Source organism: Halichoerus grypus, chromosome 6 (assembly GCF_964656455.1).
Source record: "Halichoerus grypus chromosome 6, mHalGry1.hap1.1, whole genome shotgun sequence".
In the NCBI taxonomy this organism is placed as follows: Eukaryota; Metazoa; Chordata; class Mammalia; order Carnivora; family Phocidae; genus Halichoerus; species Halichoerus grypus.
This window is the reverse complement of record NC_135717.1, coordinates 37,152,370-37,176,103: the sequence shown is the minus strand read 5'-3', so window position 1 is coordinate 37,176,103 and position 23,734 is coordinate 37,152,370. Positions and strand designations below refer to the sequence as shown.

The window sequence follows — 23,734 nt, the reverse complement described above, 5'->3', positions numbered from 1 at the left end:
CTGCAGGGTGGTGCGGCGGGGGCGGGGGGGCGCGCTGGGAGTGGCCAGCCAGGCCGTGGCCCTACCTGCTGGTTGCTCCCAGCCCACCAGGCATGGGGGTCAGAGGCAGGCACGCAGCCTGCCGTGTCTGGGAAAAGGTCCTCATGGAACTCCACAGCCTGGTGGCAGACAGGTACGTGGCCAGGGAGGTCCAGGACCCCCAAGGCCCTCCTAGCCCCTCACCCAGGGCCCCCCTCACCTTGCGAGGCACGTGGTAGCTGACAGGCACAATGGCCGCATCGCTCAACTGCAGGACGCGGAGCACCTCGCAGCCCATGACGGCCAGCGCCCGCCGGGGCACAAGAGCCACCCCGCGCAGCACGCTCTCCAGGAGGCACTGAGTCACTGTGCGGGGGATACCACGTGAAGACGGTCAGGGAGGGTGGGAGAGAGGAGGGGGAGGACGGAGGAGAACAGGGCTTACCTGGGCTCAGTGCGAGCTGCTGGGGGGCCACCTCGTAGCAGTACAACTGACTCTCCCCCTGAAACAAGCCCGGCCTGAGCGCCACTCGCGGTCACTCCCCCCGCACCCACCCCAGCTTCTGCCCCCTGTACTCTGGGCTGTATCCGCGGTGGGCTTCACCGTGCACGAAGTAAGAACAGGGCATGATCAGGATTTACAGAGTGCCTGCCATGGGCTAACCCTGCTTGATTGTTGGCCTTGTCCTCAAAGCTGACATTCCTGGGAGTTACAGTCATGCCGACCTGAAGGCCACTCAGCCTGGCAGGGGTGCAGCCCAAGTCGCACTGCTTAGGCTTCTTTCTGGGGTGGACGGCACCCTGCTGTCCTCAGTCTCCCAGCTGGCTGGCTAGGTCAAAGGATGGGACAGAGCTGGCACGTGAGGGCACTACCCTGGGGGGACGGGGTGTTGACATGGACAGGCACTCCAGCGTCTTGCTCACCTTTCCTGCCAGGATCAGGAGCCCGGAGTCTGGGTCCAGCAGGGGCAGCAGAGACCTGAGGGAGAGAGGGCTAGCTGGCGGGATGCGGCCAGCCTCTGTGCCTGAGGGCAGCTGGAGAGCTCTCAGCCTCGTGACTCCAGACGGGGGCTCAGGCCAAGCACCATGCTAGCCAGGAGGGATGCAGCCCCTCTACCTGCATCCAGCCTGTCCCCTGGGACCCTCCACCTTCTCTCTCCCTGTGCTACCAACACGCCGACAGCGAGCACATTCCCATGTCCCAGCCTTTCTTGCCCTGGGTCCTCCATCTGCCCACCTGCTTCACTTAGGATTTGTATGGACCCTGGGCATAGGGGAGCTGGCCCCTCTTTCTACACCTCAGTACCGAGCTCCATCCCAAGCTCACCAGCTCCAGAAAGACTCCACATATACTCTGTCCCTGGTCCCACCTTGGCCAGCCTAGGCATCAGGCCAGAGTTACCAGGGAAGATGAGTGGGCGTGCTGGAACCAGGGACTCCCTCCATCCCTGCCCAGTGCAGTTGGCCTGGGTGCTCCAGGTCTGCACTAAGGTTTGGGGACCCCCTCCTCGGTTACCCCAGGCTCCTGATGACATCTTAGAGACTCAGAACCCCTCTCAGCATGACTTTAAAACTAAGGCAGGGGCTGGGACCAGGGCCTCCTTCACCACAGTGCTTCCTTGCCCTCCCCATTCTCCATCCTCCCCCTGCTCCCAAGGTGGGGCTTTGGGTGGGGGGCAGTGGCTGGGAACATAGAGGGCAGGCTGGAAGCCCCCAGCACCCCTGCTGCTTTATGCCAGTCTCCCCTGGGCCGATGGCCTGTCACTGTCCAGGAGAACTCTGACAGATGCCTTCATCCGTTTGTTTCTTCTCCTGGTCTTGGTTTCACGTCCCTAGGAACCCAAGGGCCTGGACCCTCACCCCAATGCTGACACTCGCCCTCAAACAGAGTCCCTTCCTCATTGTCATCCCAGCGGTTGCCCAGCTGCGGCAGCTGCATCTATCCCTCACCCAGGCAACAGAGGGCCCAGCCCTCCCCTTCGCCTGCCTGTCCATTCCCTCCTGGCTAGCTGCCCAAAGCCTGCTTGCTGCCCACCTCCCCTCCCTACCCTACTGGGAGCCACAGAGTGGGCTGGGGAGCTGGGTGGGGCCCTGGGTGTCTCCACAGCTTCCTGGAGTACTCTGGGCCGGTCACCTGTGAGTAACAAGGGCTCTAATTACCTTGGGCTGGCAGGGTGAGCTGGGCTCAGAACTGCCCTTCTTGACCTGATCTGACAAGTGCCTTCTGTGGGGGAGCAGACGGGCAGGGGGACAAGGTGGGCGTGTGACCTGGGGCACCCCCCACACTGATGCTGGCTCCACTGGGGCTAGAACCAGGTCCCTTCAGCAGCTCTAACAGGACTTTCATTCACTCACTCATTCACTCCCAACCATTCATTCCTCGGCCGAGCTGATCTGTGCCCAGCCCTTGGCTCAGCCTGCAGTTGTGACTGGAGGTGAGTGCAACAGACCCCACCTCTGTCCTCAGGTTGCTCATGGCTTGCCTGAGAGGCAGACACACTCCACCGCCCCAAACATGGGAAGGAAAGGTTCCCTGCGGACGCATGGCAGGGGGCAGGGGGACTTGACTCTGGCTGGCCGCAGGGGAGGAGTGTGTTCCCTACGCCCCAAGGGTTGAGGAGGAATCAGCCAGGTGGGGAGCGTACTCTCCAGACAGGAAGAACAGCCTGTGCAAAGGCTCTACGGTGGGGCGGGCAGGTACCTGGTCTGTCTGGGGAACAGGGTGAAGGATGATGTGGCTGGTGGCCTGGGCAGTGAGGGTGAGGGGCTGAGCCTGGGGATGGGGTGGGTAGAGGCCAGACAGAATGGGGCCTGGTACATAAGAAGGGGAATTCTGCCTCCCTCCATCGGACGAGCAACAAGAAGCTGATGACATGTCTTAAGTGAAGGGGGACAGGATCAGACATGTGCTGAGTGGAGATTGCCATGTGGAGATGGACAGGAGAGGGTGGAAATGAGAGGTGATGGGTTCAGGGCAGCGTCTGAGAGCGAGTGGAGTGACTCCTGAGGCCCCACTGTCACCTTGGCAAGAACTGGGGAACGGGTCTGTGGGTGGCATTGACAGCTCATCCGTGCTCTAAACCAACCTCCTCAAGACGCTCCACCCGGCCTCCTTGTACTCTCACCGCATCAACCCCACCTGGCCAGCCCACTGACTCAGGCGCTGGGGGGCACGGGGGCAGGAAGTCACGGAGGGCAGGGCTGGCTCCTCCAACAGGTCAGGCCAGTCTTCCTTGCCTCGGGCAGAGCCATCCACGGCACAGGCCAGGAAATGGGGTCAGGGCACCCAGCCCCCAGGGTTGACCAACAGCTGGCACGGGCCTGACCCCGGGCTTGGAAAGAGAGCGAAGCCAGGTGTGGGTCTGGAATGCAGAACACAGTTCCAGCCTGGCAGAGGACCAGAGGTGGTAGGGGTGGCAAAGGCACCTCTCCCGCTGCCACGGTATGCGGCGGGGCGGGCATCTGGGCCTGCCACTGGAAGGGACTCTGACCCAAGTCCAGGGGTCTGCTCCAGACCCAAAGTCATAGAAGGTCTAGAGCCCAGATTGCGCCCCTACCTCCACGCCCACGTCCCAGAAGATGCAGGACGATGGGATGATGGTACCAGGTCACGTGAGGGAGGAGTTAGCGCCTGATAATCCCATCAGCTTTCCCAATATTCCTGCATTTAGCATAGGAAGTACTGCTGGTCAGGAAGAGCAGCTTTAGGAGTTCTCTGGTTCTCCTTGCCAGCCCATCTCTCCCCTTCAGACTCACCAACCTAGATATCCTGGCATTGCCACTGGTCCAAAGCAGTCCAGATCCTTTGGATCTGTCCCTGCCACCCAGGCTGGGCAGTTGGGACCCTCCCTCTTGGACCAAGCCTTGCCCCACACCCCCTAGCTGCCTTAGAATCAGGTTCTAAGGGGGGGTAGTACCTTTATTCCCTATGAGAAGAGAATGGAAAAACTGGGGAGGGGGTCCCCTGGAAGCTACCCTTACACCTCTGGGGGGAGTAGGAGCATAGCATGTGTGAGTCCAGGCTCAGGATTGGGGTGCGGGAGAGACCCTTTAGGCGGGTGGGATATCCCTATCAGCAAGAACTGGACACAGAAGAGAGAAGTTTTGGGGCCTGTCAAGAAGTCCTGTTCCTTGGGGAAAGTCAGGCTAGAGGGCCTCGGAGCACCCCCCCGGGGAGGGCATGTGTGGACCCTCCTGAGAACTTTAGGGGACACAGGGCCATCTGACCAAAGCCACACAGTACTGACTGCAGACTCAAATGTCTCAGGAATGTGAGTGAGTGAAGCAGCCTGGTGGGAGACACCTGGGAGTGGTGGGGACTGGGGCAGCCAGTGAGCCTGGGCCTCTATCAGAGGGGGCAGCTACTACTCAGCCCTTGCCTGTTGTTCCTATTTAAGGCAAGCTGGGAAGTCCCGTTTTAATGTGAAACCACCGGATTTTTCAATGTTGGCAGTGGCTTCAAAGTTTTAAAAAGTACCAGATAGGCCAAATGAAACACAGCCGAGAGCCAGCACTGGCCCAGGAGCAGAGGTTCACAAGCCATGCCCCACATCTACATATACCAAAAAAAGCATGTAGTGCAAGCTGGGCTGGAGGGGATGACAGGTATGCCAAGGCCCTCTGGAAGTTGGGAGCTGAGCTGGTCCCCAAAGGCTCTGAGGCATGACCCTGACCACAAACATGGAGCAGGAGAGCAGGGCATTTTCCTGGAATATTCCAAGGCAGGGGATTTTTCTGGACTAGTCTAGCCCCTGGCACCACCCTCCCCCCTACCAAGGGCCACCATCAGCTGCACCCAGGCCCCACCCACTGATGGTGAGGCCCAACCTCCCACCCCATCTCACCCCTCCAGCACTGTGGGGCCTTGGGCAGACTCACTTCCCCTTCCTGTGTCTCAGTCCCTTCTTCTAAAATGTGGAGAAGGTGGCCCAGGGATACTCACCTCCCTGAAAGCCCTCATGGTTAAAAGGACCCCAGAACTCAGATTCGGCATTAGAGATTGTACTTAGGAGGCTCTCAGAGGGCTCTGTGTGGCCTGCCCAAGAGTTTTTGAAACTGGGATTAGCTACCAACAATAACACATTGAGAGATTTCACCCAAAAGCCCCAGATTTCCAGTTTCTCTTGAAAAACCTGAAACTCTGGCAGACTGGGGCAGGTCGTAAGGCAGAGCCCTTACACCAACCCCCACTTTCCCTATCCACCCACCGCCACCTCCCCGGGTCTCCACAAGCTGTGGGGTCTGCTCCTTGAGTTTAAATAGTGCCCTTATATCGCCTGCCTGATGTGTCACAGGTATCCGGGTTTGGGACTCTTGGTCTCAATATTCTCTTGCTTTTACGAAAAACAGGGACCCGCCCAGAGTCATATGGCAAACTAGCGGCAGAGCAGGCGGGAGCGCGGGACTCCTGCCTCCTCAGTCCGGAGGTGGATGAGTGAGTTTATCAGGCAGCCGGCGAAATGACCCCTTTAGCGAAGAGAGGAGGCGGGTCTCTGTCGGCCCCGCCCCGCCCCGTGGGGGAGCGGCCCCGCCCCCAGCCCTTAAAGTGCGACCCGCCTGCCGCGAGCTGACTCCGCAGCCCAAGCCCGGGGCGGGGAGACACGGACGCTGCTGCCTCGGGACCCCGGAACCCAGGACCCCACCGGGCCGGCCGGCCCGCCCCGCCCGGCTCCTGCCGCCGCCGCCGCCGCCCCCCGGTGAGTGTCTGCCGGGCCGGGGCGCTGCGGGCGGAGACCGGGGGCGCCATGGGGCGGGCTGTGCAACGCGCCGATCACGCGCGCGAACCCCCCCCGGTCGCGCGCACACGCACTCAGGACGGACACGCGACCCCCAGCCCCGCACGATCACCCGGGCCGACCTGGTCCCAGGGCGGGCGGGCCCCATGCACCCCCTGCCCGCGCCCGACTCGCCCCCTCCTACGGCAGTCCCGGACAGCCCCACGGCCGCGCGCGCGTCCAAGGCTCACCGGCCGGTAGCCGGCAGGGCTGTGAGTAGACAAAATAAACACCCCCTCCCTCGCTTCCTCCTCCCACGGCTGGGCCCTCCGGCATGACCAGTTTTATGAATCAAACCCCTTTGAGGGGACAGCCAAGCCATAGACTTGGTTACTTTTAGCTCCTGGAGTGGGACAGTCTAGTTCTGGGCCTGGAGCCCTCCGTGCGCCTGTACAGATCTGTGTAGATTGGCCGCCTGGTGGTACTGAGGGCCCTTGTCACTTAGGACAGAGCCAGGGGGCCAACAGGCATGCAGCCTTGGGGAGGCGTGGGGGTGGCTAGGAGGTATCTGATGCCCCGTGGGGGGCAGGGGACAGACCTTGGCTGGCTGGGGCCCTTCATTTTCCAGATATTAGGGTGCCCCATCTCTGCCTCTGCCAGGGACAGGGCTTTGCTTGGGCTATGAACCCAGTGGCCTGGAGCCAGCTTAGTCCTTTGTGTCCCTGGGCTGGCAGCTCTGGGGCCTGAGGGCTGCTGAGGTCCCCTGTGGTCACTGGCAGGCCAGGCGATTGGTGCCAACCATTTTGCATTGCCCCCATTCGTTAAAGATTACCACAGCAGGGTCACCGACTGCCTCTCCTGCTGGGGCCCAGGGGTGGAGTCTGCAAGGTGGGAAGGAGGAAAAGGCCCCGAGGGTCCCACTGTCCCCCTGCTTGCCTTTTGCACCAAGGGCAGGTGAGGTTCTGGAAGAGGCACCAGGACCCAGAGCCCTCCTCTGCAGGGCAAGAGCTTATGAGGCTGGGACACTGTACTAAATTTCAAAGGTTCCTTCCCGCTAGGCTGGACTTTGGGTGTTGGGGGCACAGAAGGGTAGCTGGGTGGGTGCCCTCCAAGTGGGGTCCACTTGAGCTGGTCCAGAGAGCAGTGAAGTCCAGTATGGGCCCAGCTGTTGGCAAGGCCCAACAGGGTAAGGGAGGCGTATGGGGGGATGGGAGAGCAGTCCCCTGAGTTGGCTGTCTTCTCCCAGGGGAATCAGCCCCCGGAGCTTCTGTAAACAGAGTGTCAGAGGCAGGAAGAGGGCTCTGGTAATGAGCAGCCCAGCTGGATTCCCTCCAGACCATTATCTGGCCTAGGGAGGGAGGATGAGCACACACGTGCCAGACGGGGGGCCCCGGGCACTGGCTGTCCCCACCTCCCCCAGCTGCAGACTGAAACAGCTACTCTGGGACCTGTGGGTCCAGAGGGCCAGATGTGGCTGGTGGGGGACTGGTGTCCCAGGGCACTTTCTCCAGACTCTGGAAAGGGGGTGGGGGGCTGAACATGAGAAGCCCCTCAGACATTGCCCAGACATGTGCTCTCCCTAGGAAGCCTCCTATGGCAGGCAGGGAAATGCCCTGGGCAGGAGATGGGTCCAGAGTTTCTGGCTCCCATTCCTGACACCCCTACTACTGCCCTGAGGGAGCTGGAGCAAGACCCATGGAGTTTTATAAGTGGACCCCACCCCTGAGCTGGGCAGCTCCTGGGAAAAGGAAATTGGGGTTTCAGCTGGTTCCAGGAGGCAGTTCCCACCTCAGAAAGCCAGCCAGCCAGCCGGTCCCCCTTGGTGACCAGAGAGAAGACTGGGTGAGCTTGTCCCACAGAAGCATCCCTGACCATCTACAGGCCCTGAGCTCTTGGGAAGGGCAGCAACGCTACCTCATGGGGTTAGTGACCCCTCCTGTAGCCCCCCTCAGCTCCCCTTAGAGTCCCTCCCTGAGCCAGGGAGCCCAAGGCTCTGCGCTGCCAAGAAAACCAGCTCCCCTCACTGCTGTGGAATTTGCAAGAGTTCTTGGAGAAGGGGGAGGGAGAGAGAGAGAGAGAGAGAGAGAGAGAGTGTGTGTGTGTGTGTGTGTGTGTGTGTGTCAGAGCGCGGCCCAGTGGGCGTGTGTCTGGCGTGGGCATGTGTCTGTGCGCGCGTGACTGGAACAGGGTTGTGTTTGGGGGCGGGCAGGGGTGCTGCAAGAGTCTGAGTGCACCGCAGGCGGACAGGGGCTCAGCCTTCTTCCTTTTATCGGTTTCCACATTCCAGAGGCAGCCGGATTGCTTTCCCTCAGCTGGCTGGGCTGCCTGGCTGGCCAGGCCCTCGGGCCTCCCCCACTTTTCCTCATTCCAGCCTCCCTGGGTATGAGGAGGCTGAAGCAGGCTCCCTTGAGCCACCTTGGTTTTTGGGGGTAGAGGCAGGCAAGGGGCCAGTTCTCCAGGTTGGGGACAGTCCCCCCAACCAGTCTCCTCCAGGGGAATGCAATAAGGCTCTGACATTCCTCCGCGGCTGCCTGAGAGATTTAATTAAAGAGGGAGGAGAGAGCTGGCTTGCACTGAGAAGGAGCTGGGGTTGGGGCTGAGGCGGTACTGGGGCCCCTACTGGCCCTGGGCCTGGATGGGCAGCAGTAAGAACTGAGAGACCTGGGCGGGGGAGCTGGGTTGTGGCTCCCCTGATCAGTTCGCAGACCCCAGGCAGGGCCAGTTCTGCCACAGTGGAACCCAGAACCCCAGGCATGGCAAGAGTGAGAAGGGCAAAGATCCCTTTGGGGTCACTTCCTTCTCAGTCCCTGCCCAGGACCCAGACAACCTGGGCCCAGCTGGCTTGGGCTGGTGGCCTCCCTTGGTGACTAAGGTCTTCCTCTGGCAAATCCAGGGTTAATGGCAGGGTTAGGGCCTTACTTGATGGATGCTTGGCCCTGGGTGGGGACAGGACAGCCAGGAGGCCCTGTGTCTGACTGAGCCCAGCCCCTGTGGCATCACACCTGCGCGTGCCGATGGTGGCATCTGGACTGGCCCATTTCTCGTTGGGCCACAGCTGCCAAATAGCTCCTGGGGCAGCAGGTGTCCTCTCCCAACAGAGTGGCACCTCTCCTGACTGAGATGACATATCCCGCCGCCCTGAGGGCCCACTTGAGCAGAATGGCTTTAGTCACTGGTCTCCCAGGCCTGGGCTGACAGGTCTGGTGGCTGCCAAGTCACCCATGGTGTCACAGAAGACACCCATTTGGGGCTAGGCAGCTCCTGCCTGGGAGGAGGGGGGCCCAGCTCCTGCTGTTTTGGCGCTGCCAGCCAGCCATACCTGCTGGTGATCCAGACCCCTCCCTGGACAGGGAGACAAGGCTGACATCCAGACTGTCCCCCTTTGCAATCTTCTGCCCCAGGGTCTGAGCCCTGTAAGGGAGACTCACTGAAGGAGCTTCTCCAAAATACAGCTCTGCTTGGGCCTTATCCCAGAAATTCTTATTTCATTGGCAAGGAGTGGAGAGGGCATCAGGAACTTCCCAAAGCTTCCCAGGAGATTCTGATGTACAGCTGGGGTTGAGAAACCCCTGGGGTTGTAGGTGGGAGACACAAGCGCAGAAAGGGAATGGATGAGGTCATAAAGCTGTGTCTTGGGCCTCATGTGTAGAATGAGGAGAGCAGGCTGGAGCGGTAAAGAGAGTAAGGCAGACGAGCCGAGACCAAAGTAGGGACTCCCGGCTTCATCACAGGGTCAGACTGCGGTCCCCACCCTCACCTTCTCCCCTTCCCCTGAGGGCCTAGAACAGAGACCCCGACCTCTCTGCTCTGCTGTGCCCCAGGGATGGCGAGATGGGTGGACCCAGCCTCGGCTCTGAGCCTCCTTAGACACGTCAGCGAAACCGGAGCCAGCCATCCTGGCCGCCGGCATGGTCCCCGCCTGCCTGGGGGGGTTGGCAGACTCCTGGGCTGGGCCACTGCCAGGCCTGGCCGGCAGTGTTTAGCCGGGGTGGGGGTGGGGGGGGCCAGCACTGGGAGCCAGAGGCCCAGAGCCTCAGGGTCAGACCTGCAGCACCTGACCCCTGCACCCACTCCGCAGTGTCTGGCACAGGAAGGGACTGTGCTGGCCTCATCTGTCTGTCTGACCCTATGCCCCCATCAGCCAGGCGTGTGGCCTTCCCCAGCAGCAGTGAGATGTGCAGCCTGAGCTCTGATGCGGTCCCCCAAATGCCTGGGTCCCACCCACTCACTAGTACCTGCCTGACCCAGGGCCTGTGTGTGAGTGGGTACCTCCAGATGTCCCCCACACTCAGAGGTGGGTGGGGGCACCAGGGTCCCCGTGAGAGCTGAAGAGGATGTCCTTACTCATAGAGCCCCTCCCTCTGCTCCCTTCCCCCACTCCCAGGTCATATGCTGAGGGGGGCTGGCCAAAGGACAGCTCACTCCCCCACCCCCTTCCAGAACTAAATACACCCCTCATCAGGCTGCTCTCTCCAGCTCCTCTCCCACACTGAAGGGTGGAGGATGGAGGGCAGCCTCCCCATGGAGGCCTCACTCTGGGCGTAGGGGGGCCTCCTGTCTGTGCTGAAAGTGGCATGAAGCCCCTCCCACACCATGGCATCCTCACCCCATATGTGCAGAAGGCAGGGCTCAGGTTTTATGGGTAACACCTTCAGTAGCTAATGTTTACTGACCACTTAGCATGCGCTCCAAGTACAAACTGAACAGCCCTGATGATCAGACACTATAACTAGGAACGCCCCCTCTCCCCTGCCCTTCACAGACGGGAACCGAGGTGAAGGACCATGGCTAGACTGTCATGCAACCATACAGGCAGTGGGACCTTAAAAAGCCCCATCCCAGCAACTGTCCCCTGGAGGGCAGCACAGCCAGCAGCAAGAGCCTAAGCCTCAGTTTCCTGCCTCTTCCCACCACACCTTGGGGGGCCAGGCCAAGGTGAGGAGGCTGCAGAGTCCAGGGGGAAGAGCGCCGACCTGGACCCTTTGCCCTCCTACTTCCACTACCCCCCAAGCCCCAGGGCTGCCTCCAGGAGGCTCTCCACACCCTTTGCAGAGGGAAAGGTCCCACCTCCCTGCCTCGGGTCAGCAGATCAGATATCAAAGCCCAGGCCCCCGGTCCTTCAGGGCTGCTGGAATTGCAATGGCCAGGACAGCCATGACCTCCCCCATGAGACACCCCACCCCCAGTGCACGCACGCGCGTGTGCGCGCACACACACACACATACACACACACACACACACCTCCCAGAACGAGCCCAGACAAGCGGAATCACTCCCAGAACTTGTTAAAACAACTCCCCCACTTAAAAACAAACAGAACAACACAACACTACAACCCCGGGTGCTCAGAACAACTCCAGAGAGTGAGGCAGGGCTGGTGAGAAACTGAGGCCCAGAATTGGAAAGGGACTTGGGAAGCTATTTAGGGGCCGAACTTGGGCCTGAACTCAGGCCTCTGTCTCCTGTTGCCCTGCTGCCCACCCCCTCCACAGCCGGCCTTCACCTTCTGCGTCCCTTCTGGGGCTATGTGATCTGCTCTTGGTGCCAGGAGAGCCCACGGCAGAGCCCCCGGAGCAGCGGCACCCAGCTTTCCATCTGCCAAAGCCCCAGTGCCGACCCCCTGCTCGGGCCCAGGTGCTCACCCCAGCATCCTAGCAGGTCGGCAGCAGGTTAGCTGCTGCCTGCTGGGGTCTCCCCGGCCCAGGATGCCAGTTGCCCTTGTTCTGACCCAGCCCCTGCTCCCCACCTACTCAGCCAGACTGCCATCCTGTGGCTGGACAGGCCTACGGCTCCCTCATGATGACTTTATGGATTAAAGGGCCAACAGACTCTGGGCAAAGCCCAGAGCCCACCCTGATGCCCCTCCTTGGCGCAGAGTGGGGAACACCCCCCAGCACGCAACCTAGGCCCCCAGGGGCCACGCCCGGGCTGTTCAGTTCTAAATGCTCCCAGTCCTAGGCTGTGTCAACTCTGAAATGCTTGGGGAGACACTGAAGAAAGCAAGGCCTCAGAACTGGGATGCCCCTGGCCCAGGCTGCCTGACTGGAGCATGAGCTCTTAACCATGACCTTATACATAGCCCAGGGGGAGCTGAAGCCGTAGGGGTGGCCACGTGTAGGGTCCCCTCCCACCCTGGAGCCTGGCTGCTCCCTTCCTGACCCTGCCTGCCCCGCTGGGAGAGCTGATTCAGGGGGAGGCGGCTCACCCCACACGTGGACGTGGGGGGCGGGGGGTGCTCACAGCCCACATCTGGAGGCCAGGCCACACCCGCTGCCTTCTGAGTCAGTGAGGGTGGAGCGGGTCCACTTGGGGGAGGAGGCTGGGTGTGGTGCACGCAGCCCCCTTGGGATGGTGCCGGCAGGGCCAGAGGGGCACAAGGCCTTCCAGGTCCCGGTCCTAGCATCTTCTGAGGTTTGGTACAAGGCCCTGCCCCACCGTTTACTCAGCAAAGGTGAGCTAAGCATGCTCTGGGACACAAGGAAGCGGACAGGAGAGAGAGCAGGGGAAGGGGCACCAGTTGGGGGTCAGGGAAGGCCTCCCTGGCTGGCCTCTGGAAGGTGGTCATCAGTGCAAACGAGCAAGGGGCAGAGGCTGACAGTCCCACTTTCGGGGCAGAGGGGACCCTGCAGGCGGGTAGGGCCTGCGCAGGCCCAACCTGGTAACAGGCCTTTACACAGAACTGGTCTCCCCAGTGACTTGTCTTGTCTATCCTGGGACCACCTGCCCCTCCTCTTCCTCACATTGCGGGAGCCTGTGTTCCTGGGGGAGGAGCCCGATGGATGGCAGCGGGGCAGAACACGGGCTTGGCTGAGGGGGCCATGTTACCTGCCATAGCCTGATGGTTGGCAGGCGTGGGGGAAGGGGAGGCTGAGCCCCAGGACAAAAGGCCCTTGTGTGAGCAGAAGGCGCCTGGAGGGGAGGGGTGCCGGCCTCTTGGGGACTCTCGGGGCCCAGAGAGTGAGGACTGCTGCAAGGGTGGCCCCTGGGCTCCCCCAGGAGCCTGAAAGGGGGCCTCATACTGTGGCCCCATTCAGTCTAGAGCAGTTCCAGCTACAAGCTGGAGCCCAGAGCAGCTGAGGGAGCCACCCCCTCATCAGCAGGGCAGGACCATCCCAGGCTGCAGGCCCAGCTGCACCTGGACATGGTTAAGGACCTAGGCTCCGGCTCAGATTTCCTGGCAGTGGGACGGCAGCAAGTCACTACACCTCCTGGAGCCCCCCCCTTCTGTCATCTGGGAGCAATGAGGATAGTTTCCACCTGCCATGGCTGCTGGGGGCACCACATGAGGGGACTGTAAATGCTTGGTGAGCTAGCATGGGGTGAAGAGCTCCCGCCCCTTATCCTCAGTGCTCAGGCCAGAGTGGACCCCAAGAAATGGCAAATGAACCAGTCTGCAGAATGTTTCTAGGGCCAGCACTGCTTTTGGGACCACCCCGCAGCCAGTGTCCCCCCGTGCCCCCTGGATGAGCCCAGGGAGGCCAGGACCCCCCACCTCTGGATCTGTCATCACACCTCAGAGATGGGGGATCTGAAGCCCAGGGTTCCCTGCCTCCCTGTCTGCCCCCCCACACAGGGGAACACCTGCCAACAGCTCAGGCCCCCCTCTGCCCCCTCCCCTAGGAACATTCCCCCTGGCCACATCCTGGAGGGCCCTCAGCTCCCATACTGGGCAGGTCTGACTTCACAAGTGGAAAAACACCGATCCCATAGTTTCCATGTGAAGTCTTCCCGCTGCGGTCTCCTCCTCACTTGGAGGACACAGAGCGTGGCGGCAGGGGCCAGCGGCACGGGGCAGCCAGCTTCTCTGCTTACGCGCTGGCTGCCCCCCTTCTCTCCCAGACGCTGTGGGGAGGGGCTGCTGCTCTTGGACCCACGGGCTCCCCGCCTTGTCTGTCCACCTCAGCAGAGATTTGTGGGGGGAGGGGACTTGAAGGGAGAGCATGGAGCCTGATGCTTTTTGACCACGTGTTCTCTCTGAGCCGCAGAGGTGAGAGGGCTGGGGTTAAGGAGAGGGGAGTTTTTGTGGCCACTGTCTGGGGGCCAGCCTCTCTGCACGCATCAGCCCACCGAGCCCTGGTGACAGCGCAGGAAATAGCAAGTGATGGTGTAACAAAGTCACGGGAGGGCTCAAAGTCACTCAGTGAGGGAGCTGATGGGGCTGGGACAGGAATGGGGCCAGGGCACTGGGGACCTGACCATACCTGCTGTGTGCTGTTGGATTTGGGGGCAGGGAATGCCCTTCCTGGTCTCTCCCTGGCGTGGCTGTCCCCCAGGCCCCTGGCTCACGGTCTCCTGTCTCTCTCTCTCCCCTGCTCCCAGGAACCAGAAGATGTGCTCCAGAGTCCCCCCCCGCCTGCTGCTGCCGCTGCTGCTGCCACTGCTGGCCCCGGAGCCCGGGGTGCGGGGCTGCCCACCCGGCTGCCAGTGCCATCAGCCACAGACGGTCTTCTGCACCGCCCGCCAGGGAGCCACCGTGCCCCGTGACGTGCCACCCGACACAGCGGGCCTCTACGTCTTCGAGAACGGCATCACCACACTCGACGCAGCCAGCTTTGCCAGCCTGCCGGGGCTGCAGCTCCTGGACCTGTCGCAGAACCAGATCGCCAGCCTGCCCGCCGGGGTCTTCCAGCCGCTCGCCAACCTCAGCAACCTGGACCTGACGGCCAACAGGCTTCGCGAGATCACCAACGAGACCTTCCGTGGCCTGCGGCGCCTGGAGCGCCTCTACCTGGGCAAGAACCGCATCCGCCACATCCAGCCCGGAGCCTTTGACACGCTCGACGGCCTCCTGGAGCTCAAGCTGCAGGACAATGAACTGCGGGCACTGCCCCCGCTGCGCCTGCCGCGCCTGCTGCTGCTTGACCTCAGCCACAACAGCCTCCCGGCCCTGGAGCCTGGCACCCTGGACACTGCCAACGTGGAAGCACTGCGGCTGGCTGGCCTGGGGCTGCGGCGCCTGGACGAGGGGCTCTTCAGCCGCCTGCGCAACCTCCACGACCTGGATGTGTCTGACAACCAGCTGGAGCGCGTGCCGCCCGCCATCCAGGGCTTGCGGGGCCTGACGCGCCTGCGGCTGGCGGGCAACACCCGCATGGCCCAGCTGCGGCCCGAGGGCCTGGCCGGCCTGGTGGCCCTGCAGGAGCTGGACCTGAGCAACCTGAGCCTGCAGGCACTCCCGCACGAGCTGTCGGGCCTCTTCCCCCGCCTGCGGCTCCTGGCGGCCGCCCGCAACCCCTTCAACTGCGTCTGCCCCCTAAGCTGGTTTGGGCCTTGGGTACGGGAGAGCCATGTGGCGCTGGCCAGCCCGGAAGAGACACGCTGCCACTTCCCGCCCAAGAATGCTGGCCGACTGCTCCTAGACCTCGAATATGCTGACTTTGGCTGCCCCGCCACCACCACCACGGCCACGGTGCCCACCACGAAGCCCGTGGCGTGGGGGCCCACGTTCTCCCCCTCCAGTCCGGCTCCCACCTGGCTCAACCCCACAGAGCCGGCCACCGAGGCCCCCAGCCTGCCCCCTGCGGCCCTGCCCACGGTGGGGCCTCCCCCCAGGCCCCAGGACTGCCCGGCGTCCGTTTGCCTCAACGGGGGCACCTGCCACCTGGGGGTGCAGGGCCACCTGGAGTGCCTGTGCCCTGAGCTCTTCACGGGCCTGTACTGCGAGAGCCGGGTGAGGCAGGGGCCCCCACCCAGCCCCGCCCCGGCCACGCTGCAGCCGCCCCAGCCCCTGCCCCTGGGCATCGAGCCGGCCAGCCCCACCTCCCTGCGCGTGGGGCTGCAGCGCTACCTGCAGGGCAGTGCCGTGCAGCTCAGAAGCCTCCGCCTCACTTACCGCAACCTGTCAGGCCCCGACAAGCGGCCCGTGACGCTGCGCCTGCCCGCTTCACTTGCCGAGTACACAGTCACCCAGCTGCGACCCAACGCCACCTATTCCATCTGTGTCAGGCCTCTGGGGGTCGGGCGGCTGCCTGAGGGCGAAGAGGCCTGTGGGGAGGCCCGCACGCCACCAGCCAGCCGCTCCAACCACGCCCCCGTCACCCAGGCCCGAGAGGGCAATCTGCCGCTCCTCATTGCGCCGGCCCTGGCGGCCGTGCTCCTGGCGGCCCTGGCTGCTGTGGGGGCGGCCTACTGCGTGCGGCGGGGGCGGGCGGCGGCGGCTGTAGCGCACGGCAAAGGACAGGTGGGGCCCGGGGCTGGGCCCCTGGAGCTGGAGGGGGTGAAGGCCCCCTTGGAGCCAGGCCCCAAGGCGACTGAGGGCGGTGGGGAGGCCCTACCCAGCGGGCCGGAGTGTGAGGTGCCACTCATGGGCTACTCGGGGCCCAGCCCCCAGGGGCCCCTCCCCACCAAGCCCTACATCTAAGCCCGGGAGCGACAAGGCTGCTAGGCCGGGTTCTCAGCCCTGCTGGGATCCGCCAGCACCCTCCTGTGCCAGACCAAGGAAGTTCTCAGATCCCTACCGGGAGGACACATCAAGGTCGCGGCTGTGTAACCACAGCAAGACCCCGCCCCTCCGTCTCCTCATCCATGAGATCCTGGGACCCAGGTGACCACCTCTAAGGTGCCCCAAGCCTGAGTGCCTACGCGGGTGGCGTCTGCCCTGTCCTCTGCAACGTACAACCCCTGGGGAAGGGTGGGGCGGGCCCTGCCGTGTGCTGGTAACACAGGCCCAGGGCTGCCAGGCCCCCCTCCCAAGGAGACTCCGGGGGCCAGTGAAGGAAGCCCCCAGAAAGACAGCAGAGGAAGAGTGGGGCTGGGGATGGGGCATGTGGGTCAGCCTCGGCCCCAAGGAGCAAAGGAACAAAAGAAACTGGAAAAACAGACGCTTTAGGAACACGTTTTGCTTTGGTTTTTTAAAAATATATTTATAAGAGATTCTTTCCCAGTTATTCTGGGAAAATGTTTTCCAAACTCAGAGACAAGACTTTGGTTTTTGTAAGACAATGATATGAAGGCCTTTTGTAAGAAAAATAAAAGATAAAATGAGTGTGTTTCTCTGGCGTGGCCCAGGGTACCTGGGCTGGGTGAGGGAGGGTGGGGATGCAGGGTGGGTGTAAACAGATAGCTCTCTTTGTGGGGAAGCTGGGGGCCAGGAACCCTCTCCCCAGTGGGCACCAGGCCCTGGTCAGCAACCCCTGGGCTGGGGAGGGCTGCTGCTGAGGACCATGCCAGGAAGGGTGGCCTTTCCAGGTACTCCACCCTGGGCTATGTCTGCCCAGCCTCAACTGGGGTGCCTGGTGCAGCCTCTCAGTTGAGACTGGGGTGCAGGCGGGAGCAGGGATGGGAGCTGGGCAGCTTCTAACCTCGAACAAGAGGGACATGAAGGCAGCCTCACCCCACCCAAGCCCAGTGGTCTGCCAGCAGGAACTATAGTGCTCCTGTGAGGCTGAGCAAGGCTCATGGCAGATAAAGGCCAAGAGTGTCCCCAAGGATCCCTCCTTGGGAAAGGGCCTGACAGGCACTTCACTGCTTCCCTTCCTCTGTGAAAGGGGTCCCTAGAGCTGCATCCTGCAGGCCCGCACAGATGGTGCTGGGCCAGAGCACACAGCCCTCCCTAAAGTCCTGATACCCTTCTGCGTAGGCTCAGGCTGGGGCACCTTGCTCCCGGCCTCGTGGTCCAGCAGCAAAGAGGGGTCTTGGTGGAGGGGAAGCACAGATCCTGAATGACAGGAACCGTCTGGTGAGTGGGGAGGAAGGGCCAAGCCGGGGCTGTTAGGAGCAGGTGGCCCAGGAACAGGACCAAAGGTCTGAGCCTGGCTTGCAAAGGCCTGATGGCCCTGTGATGCCCCTTTACTCTGCACTGGGGATGTGCCCAGGCTTTCCAGAAACCCCGGAAGTGGGAGTGTTTTCCAGGAAGGCCACGGGCTGCGTGGGGGCAGGGCCAGGGATGCAGACTGCAGCTCTGGCCTGGACTGGGTGCTGGGAGCTTGGGAACAAGGATGGTAGCACAGCACCTTCTCCCATGACCCTGAGACAGGAGGCAAAGTGGGCCCTGGGGCCGCAGAGAGGCTGCGAACCCTGAGCAAGCCTCCCCGAGGCCCCATGCCTGCATCCCCTCTGCGGGTCACGGCCACTGGGCCCTACCAGCCTCCCCCTGGATGGAAGGAGGCAGCTCAGCCAGGCCTGGGGAGTAGGCCCTGGGGCTCAGGGCGTTGATGTCAGCGCCAAGTCAGGCCCAGCCACGCGAGGCTCTGGATTCAATTAGCGGCTGCTGTGGGTTCTGGCATGGGAAGGGAGGAGGTGGGCGGTGGGTCATGGCAGGCAGAGGATGGTGGCAGTGAGCCTGGGTGGGGCCCCTTCTTCCTGAGGCAGTGGCGGCCCAGGTGGATTTCCTGTGAGCCTGGGTCCCATTAGGGGAGCGGCTATGGTGAGGCCTGCCCTCCCCCTCAGCAGCCCTGTCAAAGGGGCCATTGTGGGCCTGTGGGCTGCTGCTGAACACAGCGTGGCTGTTGAATAAATGTTTTCACTGCAAAGCCAAACCTGGCCTAGTGGGATGGCAGGGGGTGGGGTGGGGAGGCGGGACCCAAAGACAGAGGCTAAACACTCACTCCAGCGCCTCCCAGAAAAGGTATTTGGGGTGTCCCATCAGATCAGGGCTGGGGGGTGTAGGGAGGCCCAGGGGCAGAGTGGAGACCAAGCCAAGAGGCAACCCTTACGCAGGGCAATCCCAGTGGCTCTGGGGCAGGATCCAGGGATGGATGTGGGGAGATGCCAGTGTGACTACTGGGTCCTTGCTGCTGCAGGCCCTGTGCCACACGGGCTACACATGCTCCCGTTAATGCCCAGCAAATGCCCTGCAGGAGAGAAGCACCACTGGCTGGGGAGGGGAGCCAGCAGCTTGCTCACAGCAGGCAGGGATAGGATCCCAACACAGCCTCCCTGGCCCAGCATGGGGCTGCCAGCCATGCGGGCCTCCAGGAGATGGGTGGGGCCACCGCGAAGGACAGAAGCTCCCTGGTGTGAAGCAGCAGAAACTGAACCCCAGCCTCCACCCTGCCTGGAATGGCTGCTGTGGTGACCTCAACAGACAATCAACTTCTCTGGCCTCAGATGCCTCTTGAGGAACACGAGGAGATAAATCCCCATCTGCCTGTGGCTGATGGGTACAGCTGACCGTTCACCCACCCAGAAGCATCGCCCCGAGACAGTGTTTCTGAACCTCCCAGTCTAGAACATGAGCTGCTCCTTCAGTGCCAAGCCTGCCCTGCCACTTACCCTCCCACCTCCACCCTGCATGGACCACAGCGCCTGGGACACCCGCTGGGCCTGCTGCCTGAGCCCGGCTTCACGGACAGGCCCCTGACGCCCTGCTCTTCCAACCATGGCATGTCTCCTCTGAGTGAGCGGCACTCCACGGACAATGGGGATGAGCAGGGAGGAGGACACAGGTGGGAGCTGTGACAGAAGCCTCTGGGAGGGTGGGGCCCTGGGCACTCCCTAGGAGATGACAGGGAGAGGTGTTTGCCTGATCCCCAGCCCCCTCTAGCTTTTAAAAGAAACACTCACTGTTCTGCTCAAATTGAGATGGAAAATCTGTAAAACAGAGAAGAAATTGAGGGGTACAGTGGAAATCCATGGCTGTCCCCGCATCTGACACGCTGCATACTTCCCATCTTCAGTCCAGATCACTCAGCAGGGCTGACACCCCAGGGAGGCTGAGGGGACAAGCGATCCGCCACCACTACACCTTGGTCCACCCGCTTTACTGAGGGCCGGAGAATCCCCACTCCCCTGCCAAGGGTGTGGCCTGGCAGGGCAGGGGCCAGGACTGGGGGATGGTGGGGGTGGGACACTGGTCTGGCCACCCATCTGGGAGTGATTTGAGAAATTCCAGGCCTTGCTGGCCCTGCGAAGCTATTCTTAACTGCTCTAATTACAGGGTCAGCCTTGGCCAGTGGCACCGTGGGGTCTGGGCATCGTTAACTCCTCCAGAGGCCACGCTGGGGATGGGCGGGGGCTGCTCTGCGGGGGAGGGGGACCCATCAGGGGCCAGGGGTGGAGTCTGGAAGGCAGGAAGTGGTGGGTGGAGGAGCACTTGATGGCTAGCTCTGGGTCCCCTCTCCAGGCTGGGCCAGCTCTCTCCTTCTGCTGGGGAGCGCTGTAGGGAAGAGGTTGTCTGGCCTGGGGAGGTGTGGAGGAAAAGATACGACGAATGCAGCATCAGGCCCAGGAGCTCTTATTCTTCCAATGCAGGGGGTCCCAGTGACTGCTCCCTCCGAATCCCCGGGGCCCAGAGTAAGCAGAGGCCTTGCACTGTGTGGTTCTAAGGCACTGGATCTCACTCAGCTTTGCCTTCCTCATCTGCAAAATGGGCCTCACCAGCTCCCCAACCTCTCCCTGGGTTGTAAGAAGGGGTGGGAGCGGAGGGTCACTGCTGCTGTTATCCCTTCTCTGGGAGATGCCCTGGCAAGAGGTCTTAGGGCAGTCAGGCTTTCCCGCCCCCAAACACGGTCCATGCTACTCCCGGAGCTTGGATGGATCACTGCGCCTTCGATGACTCAGTTTTCCAGCCGTGAAACGGAAGAGGAAGGGGCTGGGACAGCCAAGAACCAAGACCCTCTCCTGGCTCTGACCTTCACAGATCCCTGCCTGGGGAGCATGTGTGGATCCCAGCAAGCCCCTCCAAGACTCCCAGCTGAGCAGGGCTGAGGCTTCTGAAAGGGAACCAGGCCCCCACCTCCTCCTACCCCAGCCAGGCTGGTCCCCGACTCTCCTGCGCCTGTTTCCTCAGCTGTGACAAGGGGAGTCACTGCTGAGAGCCTCCTGTGCCTAAAGCCACAGCAAGCCCAGGCCCCCTGCATAGAGCTGGCTTGGCCAGTCCCCACGGCACCACCACAAACCCTCCTGCATGCACTTCCAGGAGGACGGAAAGATGAGGTGCACTTGTAGTCCCAAGCTGCCTGGGCGCACCTACCCCCACCCCACCCAAAACCACCAGAGATAGGCAGGTGGCCAGGGCTGAGGAGGGTTCAGAAAGCCTGTGAGTCCAAGGCCTGCCTCCCTCTGTCACTTGTGCCTCCAAGCCTGCCAGCCCGTCTGTCTCCACATCATCCCACCTCACATCACCCCATGTCCACCCTGCCATCTAGCGAAGCTTCAGTCTCCTTGACCCTCAGCACCACCAAAATGGCCACAGCCAAACCAAGTACATTCCCACGTTTCCCATCCATGTGTCTGCCGGGTCACAGTCAGGGCCCCAAATGCCAACACACGCCAGTGTGAGCCCGTGGGCTGAAAGCCTGCATGACCAAGGGCCCCCTCTGTTGCTAGGGACCATGTGGGATGGGGACAGTAGGCTCATCCGCTCATGCAGAGCTGCCTTGCCACCCCCTGCTGGTGAAGCTCCAGGGGGCTCTTGCAGGGCCAGGACTGGTTTTCTTCTGCAAGACCTCGCAGACCAGCTCAAGCACCCCGACCGCTTCGGTGATCAGCCCCTCACTGACAAGATTTGAGCCAGGTGAGGCTGCTCCACACGGACTGGGCCCCTCCACTCCACAGGTGGCCTTGCCACGGCATGGCAGAGGCCCTCACCCCGAGCGTCCACTAGAGACCTGGATTCGAGACACCATCCAGGCCCTTGACCCTCCCCCCAGCCCATCCCAGCATGCCAGCCACTCCTACCCGGGTGAGGTGTCCAGGCTGAGGGAGGTGAGGGCGCTGGAGAAGTGCCGGGTGTCCCACAGCTTCACTTCCCGCTCACGCATCTGCATGGAGGAGGCAAAGAGGGGCTCAGAGGGGCCCATCCCTCAGCCCCCTGGGCTCCCTGGGAACCCGGCGCCTGAGGACACAGCCTGGCACAAGGGTACTTGCCCCAGAGCAGAGCATGGAGGGTGTGGGGGGGTGAGTCATGCCAGGGAGGGAGAGTCTGGGTTTTCATGTCCTGCCCCTTTAAGAACCCCTAGGTGACAAGGGACAAGGGGCGGTTCTGTCCACGGACTCTGGGGGGGGGGGGGCTGCCACGGTTCCCAGGGTCAGGCTTAGCTATTGCAAATGGAATCTGCCAGTTTTCAGCAGCTGGAGGTCCCCTGGGGCTCTGAGACCCGGCTGCACACAGGGCCGTATATGGACAGGCCTAGAGCTGGCTGGCCATCCCCCAGCTCCCAGTGGGGCTCATCTCTACCCTCTTGGTGTGGGTGCCCTGCCCATCTGGGAGTAGCCCTACCTGGTTGAATCCAGTGGACACAAGGTGCTCCTGGGTGCCCGTCCACACCAGCCGACCATCCTTGCTGTTCTTGTGGGCCTCTGTGCTCTGGAGACAAAAGATGGCGCTGAGCTGGGTGCCTGGGTGGCTCAATTGGTTAAGTGACTGCCTTCGGCTCAGGTCATGATCCTGGAGTCCCAGGATTGAGTCCCGCATCGGGCTCCCTGCTCAGCGGGGAGTCTGCTTCTCCCTCTGACCCTCCCCCTTTCTCGTGCTCTCTCTCTCTCAAATAAATAAATAAAATCTTTAAAAAAAAAAAAAGATGGGGGTGCCTGGGTGGCTCAGTCGTTAAGCGTCTGCCTCTGGCCCAGGTCATGATCCCAGGGTCCTGGGATCGAGCCCCGCATCGGGCTCCCTGCTCAGTGGGAAGCCTGCTTCTCCCTCTCCCACTCCCCCTGCTTGTGTTCCCTCTCTCGCTGTGTCTCTCTGTCAAATAAATAAAATCTTTAAAAAAATAAAATAAAATAAAATAAAAATAAAAAAAATAAAAAAAAAAAAAGATGGCACTGAGCCGGGGCCTCCTGGGTGGGTCACCTACCTGGAAGGCCCAGAGAGGGCAGGAGGGGCCGGGATGGTAACCCCCAGAGGCTAGCTGGGGACAGGGGAGGCCTCATATCGCTACAGGATGGACCCCAGCCTCACCTTGGCTGAGGACAGCTCTGCACCCAGAGGGCTGACCTGGCCACCAAGCTTGAACTCAGTCTCCCTCCACCAAAGGGGACTGTCGGGGCTGCCCTGCCACAGGGACAGGGCTCAGGGCAGCAGCACATCCTTGTCCTTGCAGGTATCCTAGAGGAGACACTCAGCAGCCAGTCGTCATCCCCCGGCTCTGCTCTCGGAGACCCTCATTTTTCTCACTTGTGAGTGGGGCTCACATTTGCAGGGCTGTCCAAGGACCAACTGACACCACATGCGAGAGAGACCAGCCTACTGCAGATCAAGGGAGTATGAGCATCACGGTCGCCTCCTGATTGCCAGGGCCTGGGGAGAGGGCCTGGTGCCAAGCTCTAGGGAATGGTCCCCGGAGAGGGCAGATAAGTGCCAAGTGTCCAAGCTCCTCGCTTTCCCGCAGTGCTGGAGCTGCCAGAAGGAAGGCTTCCTGGGCCCAGGGAGGAGAAGGTTCATACCACAGGCGGCCTTGTCCCCAGGGCCCAGGCAGGGGGGGAGCAGAGGGGGCCAGAGGAAATGCAAACAGCTCCCTCCCAGTCACCTCGGCCCCTGGAGCCTGAGACCAAAGACCCTGTTACCAAAAATAGCTCACCCCAAACTGTGGCCAGCTTCCTCCAAGCTTCCCACGATCTCCTTGGGAATGAATGAGGGAGGGAGGTAGCCTGGGAGGAGCTGGCCCAGTGTCCCCTCCCCAGCCCGCGGAGGCGGACCCCAGCGTGGGAGACCCTGGAACAGCCCATGTTGTTCAAGGGGCTTTTCTCACTGCTCCCTTCCCCACTCGGCAGCCGGCACAGGAAATCAGGGCTGGAGCCTGAGAACCAGCGCCCCACACTCCTCTCCACATATAAGGGGCTGTGGGACTAGGGCAAGGTCAGCCGTGCCCTGACACCCTAGAGTCAGTGGTAAGTGTCACACGGGCCCTCCCTTTCACTGGTGTGTAAATATCCCATGTACGCAGCAAACCAGACGGCTGGCAAAGCACCATGCATCACTCATTCATTCAACAGACACATGAGGCCTCCCCAGGCCAAGCACCATGCTAGGAGCTGTGGGGGAGCCGGATGGTTCTTAGATGGATTGTCACGTCATTGGGTGAAGTGGGGCTGCTCATTCATTTGCTCTTTCATAATATGAA

General features: G+C 61.9%; 2 protein-coding genes across 5 annotated transcripts in view; one reads left to right on the top strand and one right to left on the bottom strand.

Moving 5' to 3' along the window:
* Nucleotides 1–23,734, bottom strand: part of CORO7 (coronin 7) — a 57,904-nt gene that overhangs the window by 6,761 nt on the left and 27,409 nt on the right. For all 4 annotated transcript variants that reach the window (XM_036090896.2, XM_078074886.1, XM_078074887.1 and 1 more), the window contains 6 exons: nt 21,892–21,978; nt 21,351–21,433; nt 943–997; nt 464–521; nt 239–384; nt 66–158 (listed from right to left, as the gene is read on the bottom strand). In XM_036090896.2, the coding sequence (XP_035946789.2) occupies nt 66–158; nt 239–384; nt 464–521; nt 943–997; nt 21,351–21,433; nt 21,892–21,978 (522 nt within the window). The remainder of the gene's footprint in view (nt 1–65; nt 159–238; nt 385–463; nt 522–942; nt 998–21,350; nt 21,434–21,891; nt 21,979–23,734) is intronic.
* VASN (vasorin) lies at nt 5,578–16,716 on the top strand. The gene is made up of 2 exons (XM_036090943.2): nt 5,578–5,714; nt 14,052–16,716. Exon 2 carries the CDS (start codon nt 14,062–14,064, stop codon nt 16,090–16,092), a length of 2,031 nt encoding a protein of 676 aa, XP_035946836.1. The 5' UTR covers nt 5,578–5,714; nt 14,052–14,061; the 3' UTR covers nt 16,093–16,716.

Coding starts and splice junctions, on each gene's coding strand:
- VASN (XM_036090943.2), top strand. CDS start 14,062: ATGTGCTCCAGAGTCCCCCCCCGCCTGCTGCTGCCGCTGCTGCTGCCA.